Source organism: Limulus polyphemus, unplaced genomic scaffold (genome assembly GCF_000517525.1).
Source record: "Limulus polyphemus unplaced genomic scaffold, Limulus_polyphemus-2.1.2 Scaffold754, whole genome shotgun sequence".
Lineage (NCBI taxonomy): Eukaryota > Metazoa > Arthropoda > Merostomata > Xiphosura > Limulidae > Limulus > Limulus polyphemus.
This window is the reverse complement of record NW_013666364.1, coordinates 370,535-393,833: the sequence shown is the minus strand read 5'-3', so window position 1 is coordinate 393,833 and position 23,299 is coordinate 370,535. Positions and strand designations below refer to the sequence as shown.

General features: G+C 32.6%; 1 protein-coding gene across 1 annotated transcript in view; it reads right to left on the bottom strand.

The window, feature by feature from the left end:
* The window catches only part of LOC106460335, a 53,344-nt gene that overhangs the window by 23,940 nt on the left and 6,105 nt on the right, over positions 1 to 23,299 (bottom strand). The window contains exon 2 of the mRNA XM_013920027.2: positions 7,961 to 8,039. Within this exon, the coding sequence (XP_013775481.1) occupies positions 7,961 to 8,039 (79 nt within the window). The remainder of the gene's footprint in view (positions 1 to 7,960; positions 8,040 to 23,299) is intronic.

Below are 23,299 nucleotides of genomic sequence, written 5' to 3'. Positions count from 1 at the left end.
TGAGAAAACAACAATAAAGAATATATATATACTACTATCACATTAGAAATTATATTGTTACTGGATTAAGGTATTAAAATGATGTGAAAAAAGAATACTGAAATGTAATTTAAATTTAATGATATTGTTGGTTGAACATAAATACTACTTAAAATAATTAATATTAGTAAATAATAATGATATTCTTAATAGTCTAGAGTTATAGAATAATATAGTTCATTTTAATATTAAAAGTATGATATTTGTTAGAACAGAAGGGAAGTGAAATATATTGTTTGTATTTTTGGAAGTCAATAATACATTATTAGATTGAATTTGGATTCGAAGCTATCTGTAACACAGTTATGGAAAGTCATATATTTTTTTTTTACAACGATGATTATGTTCCACAAACAAGTAGTGAAGATTGTATTTTTCCAGCGATAATACTTTATCTGTTTCCTCGGCTTTCCAACAAAGGTCCTACAGCGATGTTTCCATGAAATTAGGCTTTAACAAAGAGCAGTCATAGTAATGTTTCCTCACTTCTCTAGTGCAACTTTCTATATACTGGCCAATGTTTTAGGTTTATGAATTTTAAGCGCATGCCTAAGCATACTAAAGGTACAAAAGTTGGTTGGGGTTGCATTGAGGGACCTACAGGTATATGTGGCTGACATCCGTGGTTCCAGTATCTTTAGCCATCTTTCTCATAAACTTTGTCGTTGATTTTGTGGAGCTAGAAGCTTGTAAGTATTTTTATTGTAAATATTCGTCAACTTCAATTCCTTGTTTATTATTCTTCAATAATATCGCGAGATATGTCCAACTTCATTACAATTGCTTTATGGTTGGAGGGTTCTCGTTCGTAACTATAGCCAACATCTTGTGGATACTGTTTCCAACGTTCAATTGTAAAAAAAATAAATTCGTTTCATGAAGAAAACTAAATATTACATTTTCCGAAATATTATATGTGTCTTTTGGCTTTACGTAATTTAAGAAGTTCTCTATATGAATATTTATTTTGGGAAAAAGCGGTCACATACTCCCTCTAGCTAACAATCAAATTTTAGAACATTTTAGAAGTCTATTCTGTGTACTTTGCTTTTTCCTGCGGGAGGATGTGTGTGTGTCTATCACGTGAACATATTAGGTCCAAAGTAAAGTTAACTTACACTCGTTATCATAATCTGTAAATGACCGTATGTAAATAGTTACTAGATAAAAACGAAAACAGAAAAAGGACATATGCAGTAAAAGAAAGTTGTGAAGGAAATATATTACAAGTGGAGTATTATCATGCAACTGTTAGAGTTAAACTTAGCTTAATTGGATTATATTGTTCCAAGAATATAAATACGGTTTTGTTGGTAGAATATAAGCTGGTTGTTAAAACACTTATTGTCAGTAGACAATATCTAATTGTTAGAAACATTTAATTATTGTTAGAAAATGTTCTAATCTTACAGTATTCTTCTAGGTCATAATACAATATCAGTATTGCTACCACAGTAGACATAAGTACTAGAAAAAAAAATTGGTGGAATAAGGACTAGCTAATAAAAGATTAGTGTTATCAACAGTTTAAGACTAGCAGTAAAATATTATTCCCTTAATCAAATAAAATAGTAATATTTTTCATAGAATAAGACAAAATTACAAAATTATATTCTTAATGAAATTAAATATTAATGCTATTATTAAATTTTGTTTGTTTGTTTGTTTTAAAGAAAAGCCACAATGGTCTATCTGCTGTTTTCAGCACGGGGAATCGAACTCGGGATTTGAGCGTTGTAATTCTGTAAACTTACTGCTGTCCCACAGAAGAAAGTTTTCGTTAATATAAAAAACAAGCAAACTGTAAAATATATTGTCACTAGAAATTATTATAGAGTTTGTAAAGCCAGCCAAATGTATGTTTTGTAAACCCAGAATAGTCGAATCTCAGTGTGATTGTAACCCAGCCGAACTGAAGAGCTGAGTCTCAGTGTGATTGTAAACCCAGCCGACCTGAAGAGCCGAGTCTCAGTGTGATTGTAAATCCAGCCGACCTGAAGAGCCGAATCTCAGTGTGATTGTAACCCAGCCGACCTGAAGAGCTGAGTCTCAGTGTGATTGTAAATCCAGCCGACCTGAAGAGCCGAGTCTCAGTGTGATTGTAAACCCAGCCGGACCTGAAGAGCCGAGTCTTAGTGTGATTGTAAACCCAGCTGACCTGAAGCGCCGAGTTTCTCATTGGTGAAGAGAGGCGTCAGAATGAATGGACATACACAACTTATTGGTGAAGAGAGGTGTCAGAATGAATGGACATACACATCTTATTGGTGAAGAGAGGTGTCAGCATGAATGGACATACACATCTTATTGGTGAAGAGAGGTGTCAGAATGAATGGACATTCACATCTTATTGGTGAAGAGAGATGTCAGAATGAATGGAAATACACATCTTATTGGTGAAGGGAGGTGTCAGAATGAATGGACATATACAACTTATTGGTGAAGAGAGGTGTCAGAATGAATGGACATATATATCTTATTGGTGAAGGGAGGTGTCAGAATGAATGGACATACACAACTTATTGGTGAAGAGAGGTGTCAGAATGAATAGACATACACAACTTATTGGTGGAGGGAGGTGTCAGAATGAATGGACATACACATCTTATTGGTGAAGGGAGGTGTCAGAATGAATGGACATATATATCTTATTGGTGAAGAGAGGTGTCAGAATGAATGGACATATACAACTTATTGGTGAAGAGAGGTGTCAGAATGAATGGACATATATATCTTATTGGTGAAGGGAGGTGTCAGAATGAATGGACATACACAACTTATTGGTGAAGAGAGGTGTCAGAATGAATAGACATACACAACTTATTGGTGAAGGGAGGTGTCAGAATGAATGGACATACACAACCTATTGGTGAAGAGAGGTGTCAGAATGAATAGACATACACATATATATCTTATTTGCTTGTAATGTTCAAATTATTGATTGCGGATATATTGACGTTTAAAAAAACTCAATCACACAACCTTTTGTGGGTGTAACCGAACCATAAGTGTTTCTGATTGAAACAATTTTCAATGTCGTATCGCCAGGAATGTTATGGAGGAAGAAACCACTTGAAGAAAACTTGCTCTCTGCCCCAGCATCTAGTCTGAGTTACAACAGTACAACGTTAAGTGGGCACCCGACCAGCCATGTGAAAAAATTCGATATTTATTGCATGGATAAAAATGTTTTGTTATTTCTACGTTTGTGTCCCTTATTATATTTTCATTTTCGCCAGAGTTCATTCTATATCTTCGGAACTTACATTTTGCTGATAATTGAGCTTATTTGTTGGACATCAACCTGAATACCAGAGACCTTCTCAAAAAATTCTGCAACACTACAATATGTAATAAAAAATAACGAGCATTGACCACTAAACATTATATTGCGCGTAATAATTTTGGTGACAATAAAAAAACTGTCATAAAAATGAATTATATTAAAGTAAGAATCTTAATTTAACTTCATGAGAGTTATGTTGCCACTTAAGTAAAAACAATTCGGCAATATATTTGAAACTAGCTGAAATATATCGTCGTTTACGAACAGTATAACCTAATTTTACTATACAAATCGCCTATGACGTATTGTGTGTATCAAATGGGTTGAAAGCCTCATATTGGAGAATTTCAAGTACAAGATGTAAAGGGCTATGAAAATCTTTCTTAATGCAAAAAAACAACAACTTAAAACGTGGTGAGTCCTCAAAATGTGCTCATAAAATACTGTTGTTTCGAAATTCATGTCACATAAAAACAATTCAAAACCTAAGCCTATTTAAAACACTATTTTTATTTTATAGAATTCGCTGCTATCGATCACGATTAAAGGTAAAGTTCAATGTGAACTTTTGTAAACTCCTATCTTAAAATACACACGATACAAGCGCGATCGTTCAGCGTCTGACAAGTGCATAGCTTGCTTGGCTTCGGTGCAATCGATAACACCATTTACCAGCTAAATATGATTTGCACATCCCCTAGAAATAAAAATGACAGTGCAGCATTCAGAAAAGTACCAAAACGATTTATGACTTATAGGTTCCACAAACTCGACTATTAAAATCCCTTGACGACAAGGAATACTGAATTTAAAATCGTAAAACGATTTCTCTCCAAGCAAGGGTGTTAAATGTCTCACCCACGAAAGCTGTTATCGAAGGTGCAAAGGGCGCTTTGTGATATAGATTTTACTTAACGATCGACATTCACAGCTATTTGGACATCCACGCAAAATGCAAATGCATAAGGAAAGGGGCTGAAAGGAAAGTGCGAAATCTCAGCTATATTGCTGAAATAGAATCCCATTTGTGTGCGTATAATTTTACAGGAAATGACATTCTAATATATGCTTAAATATTCAACCCGTTCAAGAGAAACTACTCGTACGCACAAAGCACAAATGTCACCCTTCACTGATAAGATATTTCTCATGTTAGTCGCAGTAGCTCTGTGAGTAGAACGACTAGCGCTGTTTGCTTGTTTCATTCATCCATGATCACTACAGTCGATAAATGTTTTAATTAACGAGTTTGCAATGAAAAATTTAATGGCATACAGATGTTATACTTTTGGAACTTAAGGGGAGGTTTGTCACCTAATTTTTTTTAAAGGCCATTAGTTAACTTTCAGATATGGACCAAGTGTACTTAATACCACTGAGGTTTATTAATTTTGTTTTGTTTGCGCTGATGCTTTAGAAACTGTACTGTTTGTTATAATACTTGTATCTCGAAAAAATTGAAACATTTTAGACAAAGACGTTCACAATCCGATTAGATTTCTGTATCAAAATAGGGTATAAGATTTTAACAGTGTATATGTTTACGCAACCAGTTGGCTCCAGAGTATTTTTGTATCGATATTGAAGTTTACCTAGATGAAATAAAAAAATAGCCCCAAGATTTCAATTCAAAGGTAAAAAAACATCTTTTGTTAGCCCATCTGAATTCACTTTTTGCATTCATTCAATATTCAATAACTGTATTGTTGTAAAACACATCTGTGATACGTGGTGAGTATTTACAGACTATACAAGTGATGTAACGGTACACAATCACAGCTAGCTTTAACAATGTCCACGAGTGATGTCACGGTACACAATCATAGCTAGTTTTAACAATGTCTACGAGTGATGTCACGGTACCCAATCACAGCTAGCTTTAACAATGTATACGAGTGATGTCACGGTACACAAGCACAGCTAGCTTTAACAATGTATACGAGTGATGTCACGGTACACAAGCACAGCTAACTTTAACAATGTATACGAGTGATGTCACGGTACACAATCATAGCTAGCTTTAACAATGTATACGAGTGATGTCACGGTACACAATCACAGTTAGCTTTAACAATGTATACGAGTGATGTCACGGTACACAATCACAGCTAGCTTTAACAATGTCTACGAGTGATGTCACGGTACACAATCACAGCTAGCTTTAACAATGTCTACGAGTGATGTCACGGTACACAATCACAGCCAGCTTTAACAATGTATACGAGTGATGTCACGGTACACAATCACAGTTAGCTTTAACAATGTCTACGAGTGATGTCACGGTACACAATCACAGCTGTCTTTTAGAGTGTTTATGACAGTTACAGTTTGCTAGTAAGTTAAGTACCATTAAAATCACTCTCCCATGACAATAGTCAAATAATGATTGTGTATTTTATCAAGCCGAGAGGTTTCTATAGTTGTAATTTTTTAAATATTGTTGTCGCTCATATTTACAGTTTTGTAAGGATGCTGGATGCCAACAGTTTAATTTTCTTTAACTAACAATAACGATTTTGTAATGTTACGCTTAGTTCTTTTTTTTCTTTATAAATCTAGTATTATGTTTATATTGTCACAAATCAGCTTTTGTACTTTTGATAACTTATTTTTTACATTCGCAGTTGGAAATATATTTTCTTCGTATGTCAGCGTTTTTTCTAGGTTAAATGGCCTACTACAGAGTTGTAAGTAAGTAGTCTTTGTAAACGTTTTTGTTTTTATGTATTTCTAGATAGTGTTTGGCGTTGACGCTTTGGGTCACTCAGAAAGCTGAGCACATCCGTGAATGATATACAATCAGTAAGACCTAGTGCTTCGAAAAATATTTCTGAACTTTAAATAATTTACTACATAAGCTTATATACGTTAATTAGAGTATATAACTTGAACAATAAGGAGCTTTAATTTTGTTGTTCACAGCGCCACTCAACAGAGAACGTAATCTAAAACTCTACGGATTACAATTCAGTGACAGTCAGCGTTGAAACGTAAGCCAATGGAATAAAATATATCAAAGATATAGGGAAAATGTCATTTCTAAACTAGCTTTCCTTCAGATTAATGGAACATGGACCTATTTCAGCGGATATTCGCTCTCGTGCCTTTCTAGATTATATTTACTGTTGAAAATCCATATTATTCTCCGTACCTACTACACTCGACTAACGTATAATAATAGCGTTGCATTAGCGTTGATTACATATTCCGTTCCTCGAGGTGGGCGACGTTTTCTCTTTCACAGTATATCCACAAGTTTACAACAGCTTATTCAAGTGTCTAAAACAGTATAGTCACAGGTTTAAAACAGTATAGTCACAGGTTTAAAACAGTATATTAACGTGTTTAAAACAGCATATTAACGTGTCTAAAGCAGTATAGTCACATGTTTAAAACAGTATATTAACGTGTTTAAAACAGCATATTAACGTGTCTAAAGCAGTATAGTCACATGTTTAAAACAGTATATTCACATGTTTAAAACAGTTTATTAACGTGTTTAAAATAGTATATTCACGTGTTTAAAACAGCATATTAACGTGTCTAAAGCAGTATAGTCACAGGTTTAAAACAGTATATTAACGTGTTTAAAACAGCATATTAACGTGTCTAAAGCAGTATAGTCACATGTTTAAAACAGTATATTAACGTGTTTAAAACAGCATATTAACGTGTCTAAAGCAGTATAGTCACAGGTTTAAAACAGTATATTAACGTGTTTAAAACAGCATATTGTGAATATACTCTTTTAAACACGTGAATATACTATTTTAAACACGTGAATATACTCTTTTAAACACGTGTGTTTAAAAGAGTATATTCACGTGTTTAAAATAGTATATTCACGTGTTTAAAAGAGTATATTCACGTGGTTAAAACAGCATATTCACGTGTTTAAAACAGTATATTCACGTGTTTAAAATAGTATATTCACCTGTTTAAAATAGCATATTCACATGTTTAAAACAGCTTATTCACGTGTCTAAAACAGTGTATTCACGTGTTTAATAGAAGAACATCAAGTAACTAAAACAGTATAACTCTGCCTTTTGGGTCTGGAATGCCCGACGGTTTTACTAACTCTAACAATGAGTTTAAAGCGTAAACCATATCAGATAATATCAAATCTAGACAATATAATTGTTCAGTAGTGAGACATGATGGTTTAAAAACAAAACAATGGGTCTAAGCTAAAGCATTTTCTAAAAGTGGTAATATTGCTCAGAGTTATGCTATCAAAACATTACGACATCATTTACTAAAAAAATAAAGAAAATATTTAGAGATTGAGTTATAATACTGAAGGAATACTGTTTTAATAATGAGTTACAATTTTTAACGAGAAGATATATTATTTTAAAGTAATTTCCAATACATTTAGGGTCATTTTGAATGAACGAAATGTCAAAAACAACAATAAACTTTACAATTTTATAATGTAAGAATGATATATAATGTCTTAAAACAATCAACTTATATATATCAAAATGCACGAGACAGACTAAAAATGTTATAATGTAAGAATGAGATATGATGTCTTAAAACAATCAAATTATATTTCAAATGCACGAGATGGCGTTTACAGAGTAAGAAGTAATGTTTAAAAAGTAATATGAATAAGTAGTTGCTACTAACCAGGAATTCCAGGGGGTCCTGGGTCCCCAGGAGGACAGTGCTCTTTTGTTGACTGGCAGTAATCTCTCAAAACTGGCACCTGTAAACGATGCAATAAAACATTTTTTTTTTTGTAAACGCTCATGAAACTTCAGAAAATTTATTAGTTTAAATATCTGAAAAAAAAATTCGTGAGTTTTTAAACAAAGAAAAAGTTGGTTTATGTAAAAATCGTTATGGTATTATTTCCCATACAGCAGGTTTCTAAGCAACACGTCATGATGTTATTTTCCATACAGCAGGTTTCTAAGCAACACGTCATGGGGTTATTTCCCATACAGCAGGTTTCTAAGCAACACGTCTTGGCGTTATTTCCCATACAGCATGTTTCTAAGCAACACGCCATGCTGTTACACCTTATACAGATTTAGTAGCTTATTGAAGATCATTTACTTTCTTACTAACCAATTTCCACTCATACACACTTGAAGAACAAATATTGGTGTAGGATGGTAATATCAGAAAAAATAAATTGATGTACGAGAGAGAACACATCGTCAATGTACTGATCAACCAATCTTCTTGTGCTGTTCAACTCGTGTTCTAACGTTATATATAATACTCAACGTATATATATATATGTGGCTTCTACGTTATATATGATACGCAACGTATAGCAATATGTGAGTTATATGTTACATATGATACTCAACGTATAGTTATATATAATACTCAATGTATATTTATATGTAGGTTCTACGTTATATATAATACTCGCCGTATGTAGGTTATACGTTATATGTAATACTCAACGTATAGTTATATCTAGGTTCTACGTTATACATAATACTCAACGTATATATATATATGGCTTCTACGTTATATATGATACGCAACGTATAGCAATATTTGTGTTATATGTTATATATGATACTCAACGTATAGTTATATATAATACTCAACGTATAGTTATATGTAGGTTCTACGTTATATATAATACTCGACGTATGTAGGTTATACGTTATACATAATACTCAACGTATAGCAATATGTGAGTTATATGTTATATATGATACTCAACGTATAGTTATATATAGGTTCTACGTTATATATAATACTCGACGTATGTAGGTTATATCTAACGTATAGTTATATCTAGGTTCTACATTATACATAATATTCAAAGTATAGTTATATCTAGGTTCTACGTTATAAATAATACTCAACGTATAGTTATATGTAGGTTCTACGTTATATATGATACTCAGCATATAGTTATATGTAGGCTCTACGTTATGTATGATACAAAGCATATGGTTATATGTCCGATTTAAGTTTTATATGATAGCGTATAGTTATATGCAGGTTCTGCTTCATACAGTTAATAACATTGTTCGGTTTATAGTGTCATACGATATTGCGTAAGTTTTTTGTACGGTAAAAAAAAAGCTGTACTGTTATCACGTAGTTTGGTGGTGTGAATGTTGATATACGTGCATAATTATTCTTACGTGCTATTTCACAGGAAACAATAACATATTTTACTGAATATCTTCTATTCTACGAGCTACCTCATCTATCAATCTTGGATTTGTTTGTCTATTGTAAAACACAAAGCTACACAGTGCTACCTATGCTCTACCGTATTATAAGCCCTGCGTTAAATATCTAAGTTTGAGTTTTAACTTGGTGTATTTTCTTCTCTGTATTGATAGACAGATAAAGGCAACATAATAACAAACAGGGAAAGCACAACTAGTTAGGTATACTCCATGATATAAAGAACGAGGTCTGAATGGGTGTGATTCCAACAAACACGACCATAATTGTTGACAGAATGACAATTTTCCTCCTTAGATGTGTAATTCTAGAATATGAATGGGATGTGAATTCATAAGCACGATGGAAGTTACGTATACGTGTATGTACAAACTGAAAGAAAGAAAACCAGTTGGTTCGTTGTTAAGCGCAAAGCTCAAAATTGGGCTGTCTGTGATCGGGTCTCGAAATCTGTCTTTTACAGTTACGAGCCTTCAGAGTTACTGCTAATCACTGGATAGATGGAAGGGAAAAATGGCACTTTCATCAGGATAACAACATTTATGGTAATCATAAAACCTACGTTATTTACATGTATATAATTAAGCATACACTTTTATGAAATATGGCTTCTTAATATTGCAACTTAATATTTAATAATTTTAATGTTTTTATTCTAACATACAACTATTAATCCTACTCAAATATTATGTTTATAAAGGGTCATGTTTTATGATGATGTTAATATAGGGTCGTGTTTTACGATGATGTTTTTAACGGATAATGATTTACGATGATGTTTATAAAAGGAAGTGTTTTATAATGATGTTTATAAAGGGTAATGTTTTATAATGATGTTTATAAAGGGTCGTATTTTACGATGATGTTTATAAAGGATAGTGTTTTACGATGATGTTTATAAAGGATAGTGTTTTATAATGATATTTATAAAGGGTAATATTTTATAATGATGTTTATAAAGGGTAATGTTTTATAATGATATTTATAAAGGGTAATATTTTATAATGATGTTTATAAAGGGTAATGTTTTATAATGATGTTCATAAAGGATAATGATTTATGATGATGTTTATAAAGGGTCGTGTTTTATAATGATATTTATAAAGGGTTGTATTTTACGATGATATTTATAAAGGGTTGTATTTTACGATGATGTTTATAAAGGGTTGTATTTTACAATGATGTTTATAAAGGGTTGTATTTTACGATGATGTTTATAAAGGGTTGTATTTTACGATGATGTTTATAAATGGTAATGTTTTATAATGATCTAAATAAAGAGCCTTGTTTTATGCTTCTGAACTTACTTATATAGTTTCAAGCATATTATTTTTCAAACGTGTACAAGTAACTATCCGATCAAAGCTAAGCATGAAGAGTAGAAATACAGTTGTTGTTGTTTATGTGTTTAGAAATATATATAAACACGTTACACGACATTATATTACTTGAGAGGAAACACAAATTGCACATGTACCACAAATATGACGGGACGTGAGGTTTTATACTGTAATTTTCAATTAACAATTTTTAATAATATGATCTTAAATATTTCAAGAAAAGGTTTTGAAACAATATAGTGTATTCAACAAAACAATAAAGAAAAAAGTAGAAATAGCAGTAGTATTACAATAAGATTTGTTTTTATGGAAAAGCTTAGTATTATAGGGGGTGATCTTATTGACGTTTATAAGCTTACTCAAGAGACTGGCAACATAAAGGCCTAAGAATTATTTGTGTTAAATTCTGAAGATAATAATGCAAGAGGACACAGTCTTAAGACTTGTAAAAAAAAGCGGGGTAAGCTCCAACTAAGGCAATTTTGTTTTACTAACAGTGTAATTGACTTATAGAATGAGTTGACATCAGCAGTAGTGGAGGCTGGCACTTTACAGTAGTTTAAGAGGGGAATGTCTGAGCTTCCGAATATAAAAGGGTGGTTTAGATTTTTGTTTTCTTAATGTCCCTGAGCAATGATAAACTTTAACGAACAAAACTGTCCCTCGTTGTCTGTACGTTATATCATATTAAGTAATGCCAACAAACCTACATTTATTACCATACAAAACGAATTATACGCGTAATTTTAATAAGACATACTTTTTAATAACCGATATTCTGCACGTGATAAAGCCAGGTAAACAGTCACATGTTGTAGGTTAGTTAATTATTCAAGTAAAAAGTCACATGTTGTAGGTTAGTCAACTAGTCAAGCAAACAGTCACTTCTTGTAGATTAGTTAATAAGTCAGGTAATCAGTCACATGTTGTAGGTTAGTTAATTAGTCAAATAAACAGTCACATGTTATAGGTTAGTTAATAATTCAAGTAAACGGTCACTTCTTGTAGATTAGTTATTAAGTCAGATAAACAGTCACATGTTGTAGGTTAGTTAATTAGTCAGATGAACAGTCACATGTTGTAGGTTAGTCAATAAGTCAAGTAAACAGTCACATGTTGTAGGTTAGTTAATTAGTCAGGTAAACAGTCACATGTTGTAGGTTAGTTAATTAGTCAGATGAACAGTTACATGTTGTAGGTTAGTTAATTAGTCAAGCAAACAGTCACATGTTGTAGATTAGTTAATTAGTCAGATGAACAGTCACATGTTGTAGGTTAGTTAATTAGTCAAGTAAATAGTTACATGTTATAGGTTAGTTAATTAGTCAAGTAAACCGTCACATGTTGTAGGTTAGTTAATTAGTCAGATGAACAGTCACATGTTGTAGGTTAGTTAATTAGTCAGATGAACAGTCACATGTTGTAGGTTAGTTAATTAGTCAGATGAACAGTCACATGTTGTAGGTTAGTCAATAAGTCAAGTAAACAGTCACATGTTGTAGGTTAACGTTAATTAGTAAGTAAAAAGTCACATGTTGAAGGTTAGTTAATTAGTCAAGCAAACAGTCACATGTTATAGGTTAGTTAATTAGTCAAATAAACAGTCACTTTTTGTAGGTTCGTTAATTAGTAAGTAAAAAGTCACATGTTGAAGGTTAGTTAATTAGTAAGTAAACATTCACATGTTTAACCAGACACAAGTCTGAAGATCAACAAATAAGAGGAAGTTAATCAAATTTTCAAAGTCAACAATAAATTACTCAAAACAGTCCATCCTTTTCCGAAACAAAACTAAACAAGTTAAACAGTGTTATAACATAAATATGTCCAAAATAATTTTGAAAAAAAAAAATCCGAGATGAGTTAGCTCTCTCGAGATCAGGAAAGGGGTTTCAGAAAATAAGAATTTTTAGAGATACTTCGTTTCGTGACAGGCTTTTATCAAAGTTGCCAAAATGTATACAGAGAGCCTCGGGTATTAAAGTCACCACCGTCAATCCTGTCATCTCGAATCTAAGGAGTATCCGACATATCCATACTCTGAATAATGTCTGAATGCCATCTTCTCCATCTCATTCCATTTAGATAAAGTTCAAGTTCTTAAGTTTTTTTTTTCAGAGAGTATGAAGCTAAATATATCTATAGTGTACTAAATACCCTTTTCTCGTTATATTTCGATATATATATATATATATAGCTTGTTTATTACCTACTAGCTGACGTACCAATTCAATGCAAGAATGTCAGGAAATGACGTTTGTGTGTGTTTTTGGTCGTTGGGGGGCTCATATTCAAACGTGGACTCCCAATGTTACTTTCCGAGGGCTCTAAGGCTACATCCTAGGTTTTGTGATAATAGGTCCAGTGATTCGCCACTTACAAGCGAACACATACACACAGAGTTTTGTCAAATAATGTTTTAGATCTACAGATTTCATAATCCTTCCATATTTGACTATTCAAATGAATTAACAGATATATTAAGATTATTTGGCCTAATTTTTGTTTATGTGGCTGTTAAAGTTTGTTTTAGATCTATCTTAATTGAATCTATGCATAATGTTTTCCCCATTGTTGTTTTATAACATTATTTAGGTTTCTTTTAGATCTACCTTAATTGAATCTATGCATAATGTTTTCACCATTGTTGTTTTATAACATTATTTAGGTTTCTTTTAGATCTACCTTAATTGAATCTATGCATAATGTTTTCACCATTGTTGTTTTATAACATTATTTAGGTTTCTTTTAGATCTACCTTAATTGAATCTATGCATAATGTTTTCATCATTGTTGTTTTATAACATTATTTAGGTTTCTTTTAGATCTACCTTAATTGAATCTATGCATAATGTTTTCAACATTGTTGTTTTATAACATTAGTTAGGTTTCTTTTAAATCTACGTTAATTGAATCTATGCATAACGTTTTCATCATTGTTGTTTTATAACATTATTTAGGTTTCTTTTAGATCTACCTTAATTGAAACTAAACATAACGTTTTCACCATTGTTGTTTTATAACATTATTTAGGCATCCTGGAGTATTCAGTTACAAGATAGATTTAAATATACGAAAAGGACTTTAGTTGATAAATAAATTATTGTTAAATGGAAACTACTCGTGATACTGTGGTTGTACAAAACACCACAGCTGAAACCATGTTGAATGTAAGCTATATTTATTGCTGGTAAAAAAAATCGCATGAAGTTGAAAGCATTAAGATTTATATAGTACTGTTATGTATGTAATTTATTTTGACAGACTATTTCTAAACGTTAATATAAAGGATGATCTGGGGCTGTTTTAATTTTGAGGTTTCAAAACTCCCTATGGATGGTAATAAATGTTCTTGTTATTTATCTTACACCTCATCAAAACTAACAACGTTCCCTTCACAGAAATATTTTTATTAGAGATTGTAATTTTGGGAAAGGAACGCTGATTACTAGAAGATCGTATGAACTGAAAAGACTAATTCAGAAACTCAATTCTGCTCCTGAAACCTTGAAGGACTACTCTTTTCTTCAGAATTGTGACGTTGTTAGGGTATTACTCGTGTTCTTTTTGTAAAACTTGAATTTCTTGAACAGTGGGTTTGAGAGTAATATAAATGTATACAAAGGAGTTGTTAAAATAGAATTTTCCTTCAATTAAACCCAAAGCCTAATAAAGAACTGTCTGGGCACTAAAAATTGTCAGTTGTCTACTTACGATAGACTGTGTGGTGAACGTGGAAGCTGCTATTAAAGTATTGTAATAGATGTACGTGTATTTTAATGTGTTTGGCTTAAGACTTCTGAGTTGTATGTAATTATTCAGATTAATCTTGCATGCTTTTCTTTATACTCTAATTTAGCATCTGGAAGATGCCAACAGAGTAGTAGTGGGTTTGAAAACATTTATTTATTTACTGTTGAAAAAGGCAAAGCAACAAAGGAAAGAATATAGTAACAATTTTAACTTGACACTCATGGCAGAGCCACCAATGTATAAAAATGAGTTGTTTTGTATAACAGGAAACTGTTTTAAATTTTTTTGTACCACAATTAGGCTATCTAAATCAAGAATCAAATATTTTTTACCACATATATTACGTTCATTATCTGTTTGTTTTCAGAAATGATTTTTATACACCTTTTTAAATTGTTTTATTCTTTATTTGAACGTAATAATAACTTCCAAACATAGACTACGTTAAATGTGTTTCTATATTTTTTTACAGTTAAAATTTATAAGTTAGGCATCACATACCCGATGATGACAAAACCTTGTCGAAACGTTGTACATTTGCTGTCATGTTAAACTTATATTAAAGTTTTTCTTCATTACCCATTTAAGCCGTCTCCAGCCATTATTAGTCTCAAAGTGGGTTCCTCGTCATCGAATATGTGGATCATAGTTCTGTCTTTTGGTGTGTGACACTTTGTTACCAAATTTGGAGCTAGAACGTTTGTCAATTAGAAATAGTCCTGAAGTTTTAAGTTTCAATGTAGAATCTTACTACATAAATCGTATGTTTTATTTTAATCAGAACTATCAAACATTGCGTTTTGAAAGTTATTGCCTAACTTTTTTGAAAAAAAATGAAAGAATTTACTCACAATGAAACTAAGCTTGGTACTACATTATCCATTCTTATTACCCAGTTGTTGTTTTTTTTTCAAATTCTCGCTGTTCCGCAAAAAAAAAGGTGAAATATGTATTAGGTTTAACATGATTAAATAAAATTCTTTGCTTTCTGTAATCGCTCAAGATCAAAACGAATCAGGCGTTCTCGTAAAATGTTGTTTCTTTAGAAATATCCACGGAACTTCTACGTTAACTACACCAATAAGATGAATGTTTCCAGTAATTTAAAAACAACCCTGTGTAGGTGACTGTTACTAAAGACTATTTTAAGGAAGATATTGAGCAAGTTTAACATTTTTTTTTCCTGACGTTCCGTGGCCATTTTTATACTGCTTATTATGCCATCAATACATCCCTTAGTACCACGTAAGTTAAAGTTAGTTACTACTTTTATAAGTACCATAATACTGAGTTTTGGAGATGTATGTGTGGTAACTACTTTAAAAATTGAACTGTGAAAAATATTTACACAGTGAAGTTGCATATGTAATACTACATCTGAAACGGTTTCTTATCCGATTACTATAGCTGAATCGTTGTGGGAGGTGAACACAAATAACAAAGTTTCTCGATAAAGTTAAACTTGTAGAACAGACGGACATAGCAGCACCGTTGAGCTAGTTAAAATATTATATGGTTAACTTACACCATTGTTTATCAAGTTTAAAGGCATTGCTTTGTATTCAGCGTTTTGTTTTTTCCTGGAGATAAAAACTTTTAATTCCTATTTTACTCTTTAGGGACTATTCAGATTAAATATATTTTCAAGCAATATATAAAGTTTGGAATGCTTATTTCCTGTAAAAAGGATTTCCATTTGTTTGTTGTTAAGCAAAAAGTCAAATGGGCTATCTTTGCTCTGCCTACTGCGGATATTCAACCGGATTTTAACATTATAAGCTCTCAAACTTACGGCTGAGCCAACGGAAGCGTTTCCATTTGTACTTTAGAAGTTTTAGTAAATGTGTTCAAATAAATGACCCGTTGAGGTTTTAGTCAGTTTTATTCAAACAAAAAGTTTGGTGCAAAGTATTGACACAATAGCTATCCAAGAAATCTGGTGCATGCGTATTGAATATATAAGGCCACTATTCTTAGACTTTTGTGCTAACGCCATTTTACATTTTACTCTTAAAAATTGTAGTTAGATACATCTACCATTGCGAATTGTCCCCAACTTTGTACACCACCGAAAATATATTGGTGGTTAGTTCTTTTGGACGATCGGTTTCAAACTTACATCGTTTAATAAATAGGTTTATAGTTTGTATAGATTTATTGATTCTATTCCAAATTTGTACGTTTTTGAAAAAAAAATCTATTAGTACTTGTTGGTTCTTATGTAGGGTAATTTTAAAGAATGTTATTAACTCTATTAAGTAAAAAAGGAACGTAGAGAAGAAAACATGTTATCACAGATAAAATGCTGTAAACAGAGTGCTTGTTATAGTTTTGAAGCTACACAGCCGGTATGCTATTAGAGTGCTTGTTATAGTTTTGAAGCTACACAGCCGTATGCCATTATTATACGTCTTGCTAGTACGGTAGAGTAATTAGACTAATGCGATGACTCAACGGCTGTTTTGCAAAGGAGGAAGTACTAATCTTGTGGACTCAAAACAGGAAGGTCTGTAATGAACGAGCCCTAAGTCTTCTGAAGGTTGGAGGAACACAATTGTCATAAGCAAATAGCTTCCAACTTGATATATATACTGAGTGTATTGATCTTAGGAGTGAATAAAAACAAACAAACATAAAACAAACTTTAACATATTTTGAAATCAGAATAAAGATATAACTAAAACGTTTGAAATCGGAAGAAAGACATGAATATTTACGTGCATATGTAAAGAGTGATGGAAAAACGTATATATTTAGTATTTAAACAGTATAGTTTTGCTGTTTAGAAGATGCTGTATATCACGTCGAGCTCAGCGATATTAATAACTGAAGCTCAAAGTTTTCACACTTTTCTACACGTGATAATGTGCTTTATTTTTAATGAAGGTTAATTTTATTGTATCAGATTATTACTCTTGTTTCAATACAAAGGTTAAAGATTTCTTTGCCTTGAAGCCACGAGTACGGCTCCATTAAATATATTGCAGAATATAGTTTATTTATATCAAATATTAGATATTTTTCTATTTCTATTTGAATGAACTTATGTAATGCTCAGGATATACGCCCATAATCTGAGTCTCACCTGAATAAATTCATTTAAAGAATGTGTTTAAATTTTTTTCATGGGTTTTCAGTTTTACAGTCTTTCTATTAAGCCTAATTTTGTTGTTCTTCTTATCGCCGATATCGTGAAAGCTCGAACAACAATCAAATTTTTCATTTAGTCAGTGTGAAAAACTACCACCAAATATGTACCAGTATTCCAACGGTAAGGACTGATAAGTGACTACCAGGATTTCAGTTGTAATGAATTATTATTAGCGTATCAAGCACCAAGTTTTAAGCCACTCATACTTTCAACTTCACCTGTATCATTTCATTTTCTAATTCGAGTGAGATTTCTAACATTTATTGTAAGATATCCGAGTCCATTTATATTCACAATGTCAAAGTTCTTACTCTTCCAATATTTAAAGAAAGTCTGGTTAAAACTGTAACTTACAGGGTCTTAAATAATTTAAGAAGTCAAAAGTCAAGATTTTGTATCCTTTGAAAAGATAATTTTTCCGCTGTTTGAATTTTAATAGAATCATTAAAACTTAAGCACATAAAGCTCAATACACCATCAGACATCATTTGGAATATTCTGAAGAAAGATGTTATTATTTTAGTTATACTCCATTCGGGTACTATGTCTTTCATAATCAAGAAAAATAAAATATACGAAAACCATTAAAAAACTAAACCCTCAAGTATAGTTAAACAGTATCTTCTAAACAAAGATAATTTTAAAATCAATGTTTTCCAATTCTAACAAATAAATTGAAGTATCTAAATAACTCGATGTTGGTTTGCAAGTTCAAAAGACTGAATTTCAACCGGAGATATATTGACTTTACCGCTTTAATGCTCTGCAGTCCAACCGGAGATATATTGAGTTTACCACTTTAATGCTCTGCAGTCCAACCGGAGATATATTGAGTTTACCACTTTAATGCTGTGCAGTCCAACAGGAGATATATTGACTTTACCGCTTTAATGCTCGGCAGTCCAACCGGAGATATATTGACTTTACCGCTTTAATGCTCTGCAGTCCAACAGGAGATATATTGACTTTACCGCTTTAATGCTCTGCAGTCCAACAGGAGATATATTGACTTTACCGCTTTAATGCTCTGCAGTCCAACCGGAGATATATTGACTTTACCACTTTAATGCTCTGCAGTCCAACCGGAGATATATTAACTTTACCGCTTTACTGCTCTGCAGTCGAACAGGAGATATATTGACTTTACCACTTTAATGCTCTGCAGTCCAACCGGAGATATATTGACTTTACCACTTTAATGATCTGTAGTCCAACCGGAGATATATTGACTTTACCGCTGTAATGCTCTGCAGTCCAACAGGAGATATATTGATTTTACCACTTTAATGCTCTGCAGTCCAACAGGAGATATATTGACTTTACCGCTTTAATGCTCTGCAGTCCAACAGGAGATATATTGACTTTACCACTTTAATGCTCTGCAGTCGAACCGGAGATATATTGACTTTACCGCTTTAATGCTCTGCAGTCGAACCGGAGATATATTGACTTTACCACTTTAATGCTCTGCAGTCCAACCGGAGATATATTGACTTTACCACTTTAATGCTCTGCAGTCCTACCAGTGAACAGAACATCATTTTTAGTAGCATTGCCAGTCTCTGTTTGATCATCCTGCACCTTACTGTGAGAACGGGAAGACAGTTGCAACAACGCTTGCTCAAATCTCTTGCAACAGATTTTAGAAAAGTAAAAGATGAGTGTGTTAACATTAAACTAAAATCTGTGAGTGAGATATAGCTTGTAATAACGTGCAAATAGTCCAGCTGTAGTACCCTAGTAATGATGTGTTAATAGTCCAGCTGCAGTATTCTACAAATGATGTATGAGTAGTCTATCTGTAATATCTTACTAATGATGAATCAGTAGTCCAGTTGTAATACCCTACTAACGATGTATCCGTAGTCCAGCTGCAGTACCCTAGTAATGATGTGTTAATAGCCCAGCGGCAGTACCCTACTAATGATTTAACAGTAGTCCAGATGCAATGATTCATTAATAACGTAGTATTTCAAATGCAACGAAATAATAATTACGTACCAATATTTAACTGCAAATCATTTACTAATGACATACAAGTAGTCTATTTACAGTAATTTGTAGCATACAAATAAAATGGGGGTGCTCGATGAGATTGGAAAAAGACCCGTTTCTGAACATAATTGATGAATCAATGGGTAGTGCACATGAATGAATGGGTAGGGGCACATTAATCAATGGGTAGAGGCACATGAATGAATGGGTAGAGGCACATTAATCAATGGGTAGAGGCACATGAAGCATATTCTTTTTTTATCACAGGATGCTTGTATATTTATTTATTATACATTAATTTTCAGTATGATACTTGTCACGATATTATTTATATTCCTGTAGAATTATGAGGCTAGGTACAGTATCAGCGATAACAATAGACCATTCTTCAATTGTTGACCATAACATGGTGTATCTTCACAGAGCTGGACAGTACGAGAGTTATTACAGACTTGAAGATTTATCATATCGGATGAATTATTTCTAAGAAACCATTTACAGTGACATAAAAGGACTTTCGTCCAACAGGATAAGATAAATATCTGCAGATAATAAAATATATTCACCAAAATATGAAATGTTTCTAGCCAAACATAACAAACACTTTTTACCCCAGAACATATGTGTATATATAGTTCCTTTGCTATTAGTTCATTTACACCATCAAATATGTTTATTCACGTGGCTGCCTTGCGTATTGATAGATCTACTGTCTTGATTCTTTTAGTTTCTATTTACCGTAGGAAAACTTTGTGAAAGTGTTGGTGGAATCATTTATGGTTCTTGGTGGAACCATTTACCAAGATATGGAGAACAACAAAGCAACAAAATTTTCTGAGAGCATAGAACTGTCCACGAGAAACTATAATCATTTGTACAGTTGATCACCTAAATAATAAATAACTGAAGGATTGACCACCAAGACAAAAATATTTTGAGGGGATGACTACCAAGACAATAAATATTTGAGAGTTTTACCACAAAGACAATAAATATTTGAGGGGGATGACTACCAAGGCAATAAATATTTGAGAGGGTTGACCACAATGACAATACATATTTGAGGGGGATGACTACCAAGACAATAAATATTTGAGAGTTTGACTACAAAGACAATAAATATTTGAGGCGGTTGACTGCCAACGCAACAAATATTTGAGGGGATTGACCACCATGACAATAAATATTTGAGATGACTACCAAGACAATAAATATTTGAGAGGGTTAACTACAAAGACAATAAATATTTGAGGTGGTTGACTACCAACGCAACAAATATTTGAGGGGATGACCACTATGACAATAAATATTTGAAGGGGATGACTACCAAGACAATAAGTATTTGAGGGGATTGACTACCAACGCAACAAATACTTGAGGGGATGACCACTAAGACAATAAATATTTGAGGGGGATGACTATCAAGACAATAAATATTTGAGGGGATTGACTACTAACGCAACAAATATTTGAGGGGGTTGACTACCAAAGTATACATTTATGGAGCTGATCATTACGTGAACAACTACTGGCGGAGTTTACAAATACAACACTTTGCTGAGTTTTCAATTACAAACACAGGAAAAATATTCACATATCTTGTTACCAGGATTCTATCACACTTCCTTATAAATGATCATGTCGTTTTATATCGCAAAGTTGGACGTAGCATAGAACTAGCCGTCACATAATTGGATATTTATTAGAGTTATCCTGACAGTAGTAGACATTTTGTAAGCCTATCCATTACGACACTGCTAATTATATAGCAATCAAACACAACAATGTCTTTCGTGTATTAAATCTGACGCTCAGAAGCAATAGTTACGATTTATTGTTGTCTTCGACGACTTATTATGTAACCTGGCTTGAATTACACCTCGCTTCCAGCTTTCTTTTTATAATAATAGCTTACTTTCCAAGCACTAGTATATGCAGAAAATCGAAGACTACCTTCGTACCCTGTGGGTGATTGAAAAAAAAATAATCTTGTCCAACAAGTTTCTCTGATTGACGTGTCCTGTGGGTTGTATTGGCGTTGAAATTCGAACTGCTGGTTTAATATGTTGCCCACCTTGATTGTTAAGGTTGAAATCAATAACATCTTCTTTCAACCAACAGTGCAGGCTCTGTCGATCGAAAACCACTTCTGCCCATTATTCTGAGGGCCAGTATAAGTTCTTGTAAATATTGAATCCCAAGCCTCGTCGTTCTTCTTGTGGAGACAGTAACTGAAATAAAGTTTTATCTGTATGTTCGACTGGCAGATGCTTCGTTTCTCTCAAGTACCTATACTAGCGAAACAAGTGGACAGAATAAGAAGATAAGGCAGTCTGTTGCAGGAAATGTACAAATCTGTATATCCCAGTAACTACCGAAAGATGTGTGTATGTCTATCTTGTTGTTGAATGCATAAAATGAAGAGAGTTAATCTTCAGCTTTTTAAAAACACAACGCAGTTTTTTTTAAATGACATGTTTATAATAGACATATAACGATATAGACAAATACACTCCCTTTTTAAATGACATGTTTATAATAGACAAATACACTCTCTGGAGTCGATGGTTAGGTTTTCTTTGATTATGTCTCATATCTTATGTTTTAAACATAAGCTGTTGAGTAAACATTCAACTGTGATTGGATGAATTACAGCATGACAGGTAATTTAATAACATCACAGAAATACGATTCAACGGTAGTATTCATAGTCTTATCATGCTCAGCGATTTTAGTGATAGCAGGACGAGAAATAAGTAACTCACGCTAAATACAGCTTTACTATAGAAGAACGAGATATAAAGTAACTCACACTCAATACAGCTTTACTGTAGCAGAACGAGAAATAAAGTAACTCACACTCAATACAGCTTTACTATAGCAGCACGAGAAATAAAGTAACTCACACTCCATACAGCTTTACTGTAGCAGAACGAGATATAAAGTAACTCACGCTCAATACAGCTTTACTATAGCAGAACGAGAAATAAAGTAACTCACACTCAATACAGCTTTATTATAGCAGAACGAGAAATAAAGTAACTCACACTCAATACAGCTTTACTATAGCAGAACGAGAAATAAAGTAACTCACACTCAATACAGCTTTACTATAGCAGAACGAGAAATAAAGTAACTCACACTCAATACAGCTTTACTATAGAAGAACGAGAAATAAAGTAACTCACACTCCATACAGCTTTACTGTAGCAGAACAAGAAATAAGTAACTCACACTCAATACAGCTTTACTATAGCAGAACGAGAAATAAAGTAATACAACTTTAGTGTAGCAGAACGAGAAATAAAGTAACTCAAATTCAATACAGTTTTACTGTAGCAGAACGAGAAATAAAGTAACTCACACTCAATACAGCTTTACTATAGCAGAACGAGAAATAAAGTAATACAACTTTAGTGTAGCAGAACGAGAAATAAAGTAACTCAAATTCAATACAGTTTTACTATAGCAGAATGAGAAATAAAGTAACTCACACTCCATACAGCTTTACTGCAGCATAACGAGAAATAAAGTAACTCACATTCAATACAAGTAACTCAC